At 47.6% G+C, this 9,888-nt stretch overlaps 1 protein-coding gene across 1 annotated transcript in view; it reads left to right on the forward strand.

Moving 5' to 3' along the window:
- Positions 1 to 1,094: 1,094 nt before the first annotated feature.
- The window catches only part of grhl3 (grainyhead-like transcription factor 3), a 14,265-nt gene continuing 5,471 nt past the window's right edge, over positions 1,095 to 9,888 (forward strand). Inside the window, exons 1-11 of the mRNA XM_048263938.1 lie at positions 1,095 to 1,247; positions 3,143 to 3,290; positions 3,695 to 3,756; positions 4,595 to 4,859; positions 5,067 to 5,152; positions 5,282 to 5,432; positions 6,366 to 6,477; positions 6,769 to 6,863; positions 7,971 to 8,129; positions 8,963 to 9,035; positions 9,789 to 9,888. The exon at positions 9,789 to 9,888 is cut by the window's right edge and continues 31 nt beyond it. Coding sequence (XP_048119895.1) covers positions 1,231 to 1,247; positions 3,143 to 3,290; positions 3,695 to 3,756; positions 4,595 to 4,859; positions 5,067 to 5,152; positions 5,282 to 5,432; positions 6,366 to 6,477; positions 6,769 to 6,863; positions 7,971 to 8,129; positions 8,963 to 9,035; positions 9,789 to 9,888 — 1,268 coding nt within the window. The 5' untranslated portion in view covers positions 1,095 to 1,230. The remainder of the gene's footprint in view (positions 1,248 to 3,142; positions 3,291 to 3,694; positions 3,757 to 4,594; positions 4,860 to 5,066; positions 5,153 to 5,281; positions 5,433 to 6,365; positions 6,478 to 6,768; positions 6,864 to 7,970; positions 8,130 to 8,962; positions 9,036 to 9,788) is intronic.

A 9,888-nucleotide genomic window follows, 5' to 3' on the forward strand; every position in this document is an offset into this window, starting at 1 on the left:
AAATCAGGTTTTATGGGAAAATCTTTACTAAAACATAAGGTGCTTCCTGCAACTGGGCCCTGGTCTTTGCATGGCATAACATTTCCTTTATTTGATTCTGTCCCAATTGTGTAAAGATGTGACAGTTTGAAAATGGAGACAATATCAAAGAGTGTCAAAGCAGATAGTTGTTTTGTTTGTAAAAATAGTTAAAACATCTATATAATAAGATATAGCTTGCATAAAAATGTGCATATTTTGCAAATATTTGATATCCTGAGAAACAGATTAGCTGTAATCTGGGAATAATTAAACACTTTTCTAGATTTCTTTTACTTACATACTTATAAGAAAAAAGGAAAACTGATACTTGCAGTAATATTAATTACTATATCTGAGTAGATTGTGTAAATTAAATTGGAAAACAAATCAACCCAAATCTAGGTTTGTTCACCTGAGAGCAGGTGAAACTTAGAGAATTAAGCAGAAGCATAGACTTCTAAAGAACACATGAGAGGTGTCCACTTTAGATACAAGGACCCCTCTCACCATTCCTTGAAGTGACCTCTCCAGCCAAATAAAAACATGAGATCATAGAGATGGCAGTCTACAGGTGAGGGTCTCTCTCTCTCTCTCTCTCTCTCTCTCTCTCTCTCTCACCCAAGCCCCCTATTGTACATGGGCATGGCTGGGACAGCAGTACTAAATGATACTGGATGCCATTAGCATGTTAAAGCTCCTGAGCTCTCTGGCTGGCCAGCAGTTTCTTCCCTCAGATGAGCTCCACTTCACGCCTCCGTGGGCCCCATCTCACCCTTTTATCTCATGTGCTAATTACACCATGAGCCCACAGCCCAGAACGGTCCTGCCAAACACCCCAACCCCCACCTCTCTCTCTCTCTCTCTCTCTCACACACACACACACACACACACACACACGTACACGCCCCCTTTCACACATAGCAGCAGGTAGAGAGTGAAGGGCGGAGTCTGGAATGCACCTGTCCTATCTGACACCTGTCTCAGGGTTTCTGGCCAATCAGGGGCTGGGCCTGCCGGCAGAGAGATAAATCTGCGTGGAGTAGCGGTGCCAAGATCAAACCTCCGCACTCCTCTGCCGTGGCGAGACCTTACCTGCATCACCTGAGCTCAGACTGACAGACACTCGCCAACACACACACACACACGGACACACTAACCAGAGGAAAACACTTCTGAAGGAATTTATACCTGACCTCGCCAGGAGGAGAAATGACTAAAGAAAATGAGTAAGTTTTCATTTGTTTATTGGTTTATTTACTTGTTTATTTGTCATATCAGTGCTGAATGAGCTCCTGTTTCTGTTGAATGAGCTCACTAGTGAGTGGCAGATGGTTGTAAGTCAGTGTTGCGGAGGAGAGAGCGTGGCTTTCTAAAGAGGCTTTTGTTGGCATGGTGTGGTGGGAACTGTCTTGAATCCCAGCATGTCTCATTGTGTTGCGGGTGGCTGAGTTTCGCTGCATTTGTGAGTCATCACTTGAGACGATGTGAACTGTAAAGCCCCCTCATCTCAACACGGCAGTCCAGCATTGTGCAACGGAACCCCCATCTAAAGGGATGTGTGGCTTGAGAAAACTGACACCTAGACACACACACACACACACACACACACACACAGACTCCAGGCAAAGGGGATGATGAGGTGAGGACTGAACACACACACTTGTCAGAGGGGAGTGATGATAATGTCCTAGGGGGCCTGCACGCACAAAGGGATCAGCGAAATGGGAATCTGGCGTAAACGTGTTCGAGACACAGGTCACTTACAGCGAGGGGCTTTCAATTACATAACACAGACACCTAATATGGCCCCTAATGGCCCCGCGTCATCTCGTAAACGCAGAAACACTTGTGAAATGAAAATGGCTCCAAGATAGGGAAGCTAGGTCATACAGGTGTTTCACTTTGTGCAGGATTGTCAAAATGTGTGTGTGAGTGTGTGTATGTCTGTGTGTGTGTGTGTGTGTGTGTGTGTGTGTGTGTGTGTTCTTCATAGTCATGCATTTGCTCAGGTGTTTTAAAATTCTTGGAGGCTTTTAATTTTTCCTTCTGCCTGCTCAGCACATTTTATGTGTGTGTGTGTGTGTGTGTGTGTGTGTGTGTGTGTGTGTGGTCCACTGTGAGAGTGTAAACACTGCTGTGCTTGCTCCGCGGACATTAGGCTAATTTAACACCACTGGTGTGGAAATGGCCAAACAGTTCCCACTTTCGCCAGTGCATTGTTGTGTGTGTGGGGAAAGCGATCCCCTCCAAATCCCCACTAGTGTTTGCCATATTTGGGGCCAACCTGAAACTCGGCACCCTTCTCATTCATAGCAGGGGGGTCCTGACTCTGCTTTCCCAAGGGCCGGGAGTTTCCTCCCCCACAAACACACACACACACAGCCTTTGCCCATAACTGATTTGTCGGGATTGTTTGTCGTTGTTTATTTATGCACAATTTGTAGCTCATATGGGTTGTAATGCTCAGGGGTTTTGGCCAGTTGGCTTCTGAAATCTGGATCATATCTCGCCCTGATTTGGCGAGAGAGCCAAAGCCTCTTGATGACCGCTGCTGCTGGGAAGCGAAGAGCGGCTTTCTCAACAGAAACTCCTCCAGGGCGAGAGACTGCTCTCCGCCTGACTTGGAATTGGGAAATAAGAACTCTCATGAAGCCTCAAGGCCTAAGTCCTACATCCTTCACTGACTCTAATGACAAATACTTTAAACCCCGAAGGCCTTACTGCAAAAAGAAAACAAATACATTTTAGTTGTTTAATTGAGTTCAATTGAGTTTATAATCCGATCCGTGTGTGTTGCTGGGTTGCATCATCTTTAACTGGTCTTGCTGGCTTAGTGATAATCTGTGCTGTGTGTGTGTGTGTGTGTGTTTCTGGTGCCCGCTGCTATAGGACTTTGATGTCCCATTAACCGTGTAATAATCAGTGTGTGTGTGTGTGTGTGTGTGTGTGTGTGTGTGTTTCTGGTGCCCGCTGCTATAGGACTTTGATGTCCCATTAACCGTGTAATAATCAGTGTGTGTGTGTGTGTGTTTCTGGTGCCCATTACTGTTGCACTCTGATGTCCCGTTAACCGTGTAATAATCAGTGTGTGTGTGTGTGTTTCTGGTGCCCGTCGCTATAGGACTTTGATGGTACTGCAGAACGAGAGCTTCAACTACTCCCGCTACACAGACAGCTACCTGATGGACTCGTGGGGCTACGCCGACGCAGACCTGACCAAGACCAAAGAGGACCTGACGGCCTTCTCCTTCCTCTACGAGCAGTGCAAGGTGAGCAGTCGCGGCCCATGCAGCGGGGCCCTTAGCTAGTGTCTGTCTTGCTCTCCAGGTGAGAGAGAGAGGCCCTTAGCTAGTGTCTGTCTTGCTCTCCAGGTGAGAGCGGGGCCCTTAGCTAGTGTCTGTCTTGCTCTCCAGGTGAGAGCAGGGCCCTTAGCTAGTGTCTGTCTTGCTCTCCAGGTGAGAGAGAGAGGCACAGTGTTGCGCATGCTGCTGTGGGATTGTAATATGCCCCGGCATGTTTTATTGTGCAACCTCCAGTTTGCAACAGTTTCGATGTAACAGGGGGGTCCTTGTTTTGTTATTCCTTTTCTCTGGATAATTAATCAGTGTTAATGTTGTTTTTAAGTTCAATCAATGTTGTTCTTAACGTGTATTTTGTTCTGCATTTTTCCCAGCCTCCCAAGGAGCAGAGACTGACTGCATGCAGCAGAGGCAGCAGTTTCTACAAGCCAGAGAGGTATGGGCCCCTTCAGATCAGCTTTTGCATGTGTGTGTGTGTGTGTGTGTGTGTGTGTGTGTGTGTGTGTGTGTGTGTGTGTGTGTGTGTGTGTATGGGCCCCTTCAGATCAGCTTTTGCATGTGTGTGTGTGTGTGTGTGTGTGTGTGTATGGGCCCCTTCAGATCAGCTTTTGCATTTGTGTGGAAATCACACGCATCACAGGAGAGAAACCGAAAATACTACTAGTGACATGCTACTGTGGAGATGGTAGAACAAGACAGCCTGAGTGTGTGTGTGTGTGTGTGTGTGTGTGTGTGTGTGTGTGTGCATGTAAAGGAAACCCTCTGATTTCCATCAGCAAACTTTAGCGCAGGTCTGAGTCAGCTGTGCCAGCAGAGCAGGGAGGAGTCAGGGAGGGGCGGAGTAACAGGAGCCTTTTGTTAGGTGTGAAAAATGGACATCAGGCGGCCACAGCCCAGAGAGAAACTCAAATACGAGTGCGGGGGTCAGGATTAGGAGGCAAACAGCATCCACCCAGAAGAGCAGAGGGGTCACTTTCTACGCTGAGATTTGGGCTTTGCCTTTTATTGACTACCGTATTGCCTCCCTTATTTACACTGACACTTGGACAGGCTTTTCTTGTTGGCGTACAGTCAATGTTTGAGCACTGAGGTTGAGTTGAGACACTGTGTGTGTGTGTGTGTGTGTGTGTGTGTGTGTGTGTGTGCTCAGTGGATGGCCAAGGATTAGTCCTTTAGCTGTGGTGGGGAAAGGTGTGGCGGTGTGTTTTAACATTGCCAATGTGTGTGTGTGTTGTGTGTGTGTGTGTGTGTGTGTGTGTGTGTGTGTGTTTCAGGACCGTTGGTGCCTCCTCCCCTGAGCTCATCTCTCTAGAGAGTCCGGCCCAGATCATGAAGCTGCTGACCCACAACATTTCCGCCACCCAACCACAGGAAGTGCTGGACAGGAAGCTGTCCCCGCTGTGCCCCCCCAAGCAGACCTCCCCCGTCCCTCAGACCTATGTCCAGCCCACCGTCGCCGAGAGTTACGACAAGCAGGTCATCAACACCATCTTCGACAGCCTGCTGCAAGGGACATACCAAGAGGGCCCCACGGAAGCAGTGAGTAAACAACACAGTAAACAACACAGTAAACAATGACATAACAACACAACAACAGAACAACATAACAACACAACAACATGCTCCTAGTGAAACACAAGGGAAAAGTGCAACATAGCCTGCTCCTAGTGAGTCCCTGTTTGCTGTCGCTGTTCCATCTGAAGTCCTTGTTTTAAAATGCCTCCTTCTGTGTTGCGTCCCAAACAGACGGCGTCCTACAGCGATCCCTTTGTGGGCCAGACCAGCCCTGGCTACTCTGAGTCCTACACCAACTCACCTCCAGAGAGATTCAGGTAACAGCTGCTCTAAACCACCCACCTTCAGCCCTAAACTCTCCCCTCCTGACTTAAACCCATGACTAATACTGCCAATCAAACAGTCCAGCTACTCTATCCGTAACTCAAGTGTCTTCTTGACCGTAGGAAAGATTTCCAGTTCGTCCTCGGGGCACCTCAGGCCTCGCAGCACAAGACTTCGGAGATGCCCATGGTGTACCTGAACAAGGGCCAGTTCTACCCCATCACCCTGATGGGAGTGGACAGCAGCGCTGGGCAGCCCATGGGCAGAGTCAAGGTGAGCAGGACCCTCTGAGTTCATATGCTGTTATATTCTGGCCTCTTGTCTGGTTGTGTCAGCGCAGTATAATGGATGACGGGTAGCAGAAATGAATACGCACGCTCAATGGTCAAAGTGGCGAAGTTGTAGCCATGATGTGGAGCAAAACGAAGTAGATGAATTGATATGCAACTGAAGTGCACATACAGTAAACAAATATGGAACTACTTCACACTTCAGCAAAATTCAACAGAATGTTTCACAATAGGAGAAGCAACCAACCTGCGGTGTAAGGCAGCAGTAATGGATAGAGGATCCAGGGGTAGGTGTGTGTGTGTGTGAGGGGGGGGGGGGCATGCTCAGGTGGGTCGGGGCCATACCCGTGCCGGGAGTGACATGCGCACACTGCCACCTGGGCTGGCTTCCAGGCCTGTGCGTGCCAAGCTGCATCCCCAACACGCAGCACACCTGAGCCAGGGCAGGACTAAGGACAGGCGAGAAAGGATGGGCACAGGTGTGGCACCCAGAACTACACCAGCTGAGCAGGGACAGAGAGAGAGAATGAGAGAGAGGGAGAGAGAGAAAGAGAGAATGACAAGAGAGGGAGAGAGAGAAAGAGAGAATGAGAGTGAGGGGGAGAGAGAGAGAGAGAGAGAGAGGGAGAGAGAGAGGGAGAGAGAGAAAGAGAGAGTGAGAGTAAGCACGCTGAAGCCGTCCCTGATAGTTGCTGACAGGGCTGACAGAGAAGGGAATTAGTGGTAGAATACAACACTGACAGGTGAATAGGAAAGGCCAAACTCAGACACCAAAAAGCACACAAACACAAGCTGACCTTTACTCAACAATCCACTGCCTCCCACTCCCTCTCTCCCTCCCTCCCTCTCCATCTCTCCCTCCCTCCCTCCCTCCCACTCCCTCTCTCCCTCCCTCCCTCTCCATCTCTCTATTCAGACGGTCATCATGGCAGTGTTCGAGAACGACAAGAGCCCAGAGGTGCAGCTGAAGTGCTGGAATCACTGGCACGCCAGGCAGCCGACGGTTAAGCAGAGGGTCATTGATATTGGTATGTGCATTACAAAATCACACACATACTGTACACACACACTCACACACAAACATCTGCTCAAGCATACGCAGTTATGTTACAGTTATGTTAGAGTTCAAAGGAATTTGACTCCACCTTTCAAAATTCCACCTTTCAAAAGTTTTTTTGCCTTAGTGGAAAATGTATTTAAAACGTACTCATTTATTTTCTAGGATGCCGGGAAGGATGTTAAGAGATTTTCCATTTGGTCTGCTTCTTTTCTGTTAGTTGAATATGAGAATGACTTTTTTACTCTCTGTTGTGCGGCAGCTGACTACAAAGAAACTCTCAGTGGCATCAGCGATGTGGAGGAAGTGGCGTTCAACGCTCTGTCTTTCGTCTGGAACACTAACGAGGAGGCCAAGGTAGGATCACACACACGCACACATGCACACACACACACACACACACACACTCACACACACACACACCAACACACACACACACACACACACACATACGAGCAAGCCCATGGACACACACACACACACACATTTATACAATTGCTTCCCTGACAGATTCACCTGTTAGCATAGTGGGGTGCTAAAGTGAGTGTGTGTGTGTGTGTGTGTATCTGCTGGCAGTCAAAGGAATCTGAGGCATGTCTCAGGCTTCAGGCACCTGTCAGCACTATCATCAAGACAGAGAATATATGGGCAGAGAAAGAGCTGGGAGGATAGAAAGAGAGAGAAAGAGAGAGAGAGAAAGAGAGAGAGAGAGAGCGGCAGGTCTGCTGTGTCCTGTGTGTGTATGGGGTTGGACAGCGCAACTGAGAACAGGTGGAGAGAATAAAAGAGAAGAGAAGAGAAGAGAGGAGAAGAGAGATGAGGAGATCGCTTAGCTCCTCTAAACTGCCTGTTTGTTTAACTGACATTCAGTGGTTAGGTTGAGATAACCGTCCCTTTCTCATGAGGTCCTGACCCCTAAATATGTCTGACGAGGAGAGGATGACTGATTGGGGTTAAGAGATCCCAGCTGGCCAAAGGCCCATTTTGAGTGTTTATATGGCGTTCATTTGTCAAACGGGACTATGCGAAAAGTCAACAACATCTCTTTAGTTTATTTTTCTTTGCTCAATCATAATTCTGAAAATATTTTGGGCTTATCTTGTCAGCACTGTGAAGTTAAACAAACACCATCTTGGAGTCCTCGCCTGGCCACTTTTGTTTAATTGTTTTGATTTGTTTTGTTTAGTTTTACTTTTCTTTCCTGGTGGCATCTGGCATGTATCTGCCTGCGTTTGATATTTGTGGACACACCCCCATCTTTCAACAATATTATCAGACGTCATTAGCGATTCAGTAGGCACTGACCCACCCAGACAGGACACATTCACACCTGTCACGCCACCCGTCTCTGTTTGCCAGTTTATGGCATGATTATGAAGAATTAGCCATAATGTCGTCAATGCTAACAGATCCATAATAGCCATAATGTCATCAATGCTAACAGCTCCACTGGCCTCTCTGCAGGTGTTCATCGGGATCAACTCGCTGAGTACGGACTTCTCCGCTCAGAAGGGCGTGAAGGGCTTGCCACTCAACCTCCAGATTGACACCTATGACATCAGCACCGGCACCAACACACTCATCCACCGCGCCGCCTGCCAGATCAAAATCTTCTGCGATAAGGTGAGCAAAAATGTGAAAGAAGGACCACTGAAAAAACACGCAGTGGAAGAAAGAAAATAGCTGTGCTGTTTTTATGTCAGACATCTTTCCTATACACCTTCCACTCAGAACTTAAGACTCCCTGGAACAGTAATAGAGAGGCCAGTCAGCCTTTTATTTTTGACCTGTTCTTTGATCTATCCTTTGCCACATCCCTGAGTGACTACAGGTAGATGAATGCATTTCCTGTGTGATGCACACAGTTGTTGTAGTCTGTGTGTGTGTGTGTGTGTGTGTGTGTGTGAGAGTGTAAGTGCACCTACCCAAACTCAGACAGACCACTGATCCTATTGTCTAGCCCCATCTGATAAGCAGAGTCAGGCCCCTATGGTTCTATGTCCCTATCTTATCCTGTTGTCTTCAGTTGTCTTCTCCAGGGCTGGGGTGGCCTCTCCCTCTTTCTCTCTCTCTCTCTCTCTCTCTGGGCTATTAGCTGTTATAGCTGACATAGTCATTGGAGAATGCAGTGCAGAGCTTTACATGACACACACACACCAAACTGGTTTCTCGACAGGTGAACTGAGTGCACTGCGTGCCACGCTTGAAAAAACACCTTTAGGTTGGGACGGGAGTGTGTGTGTACGTGTGTGTGCATAGGTGGCAAATTAGTGGTTTGGCTGCTACATGAAGTGTCTCCTTCAGATCTAGCGATTAAGCTGCTGACTTTTTTTTTCTCTCCTGCGCAATCTGATTTGGGTGTTGAATGTTTTAAGACAAATACCTTTCAAACAATGCGTTAATCTTTTGTTTGTTTGTTTGTTGTTTGTTTGTTGTTGTTTTTCCCTGCGGTAAAGGGAGCGGAGAGGAAGATGCGAGATGAGGAGAGGAAGAGGAGCAAGAGAAGGCTGAAGAATGACTCCAGCAACGGTAAGATCTCCCACAATGCCACATACCTTCTCAAACCATCCCCTAAATGTACAGTCCTGAATTTCCCCTTGGGGATCAATAAAGTATCTATCTATCTATCTATCTAAATAGCCTCCCCTTGTTGTTAACCAGAGTAGGCCTAAATGCTCCAAGCCTTAGCTGAAGGTAGATTCCAATCTCATCGTATATCCACCTCTGTTCTCCATTCAGGCCTCATTACCATATTAACACTGACAACTCAGTCAAACCAGATGGGGTCTTTGAGCAGGGCATGAGTAGAGTAGTATTTGTTAGCCAGGAGTCAGTGCTAATCACGTTAGCAAAGCTGAGATGTTTATGTTGAAGGCTAGGCTAGGCCTGGTTGGCATAACACGTTTATTTGCAGTCCCAGCTCATCCTCAGTGTTTTCTCTGGTGTCTCAGAGTTCTTATATCTTAATCATTTCTCAATTCTCTCATAATTCCTCTGAAGTAAACAACGACTTCTATCACACACTTCTATCTGCTTCCCTGATATTTTAGCCTTCTAGTGAAGCACTTCCTGGTGCCTCAGTATTAGTGTGTTTCACATGTGATTTCGGCTTCTCTCCTCTGCTGGTTCTGGTATTTCAGTGTTTGTTTATGAAAAGCAAGACTTCTTTCATATGACAGTCGAGGTGCAGGCCTATTCTGTTCTGTTCCTGGTATGTCAGTGCTTTGCGTAGGCCTACAAGTACGTGTGTCTAATTCCTCATGTCGCTCTCTCCTCCGTTAGCCAAACAGGGCCATGTGAGCAGCTCCGTCGGAGCAGACAGCACCTGCCTCATGCCGCTGGACGATCATGTGACCCAGCCCGTGCTCTTCATCCCAGAGGT

This window comes from Alosa alosa, chromosome 1 (assembly GCF_017589495.1).
Source record: "Alosa alosa isolate M-15738 ecotype Scorff River chromosome 1, AALO_Geno_1.1, whole genome shotgun sequence".
Taxonomy (NCBI): domain Eukaryota; kingdom Metazoa; phylum Chordata; class Actinopteri; order Clupeiformes; family Clupeidae; genus Alosa; species Alosa alosa.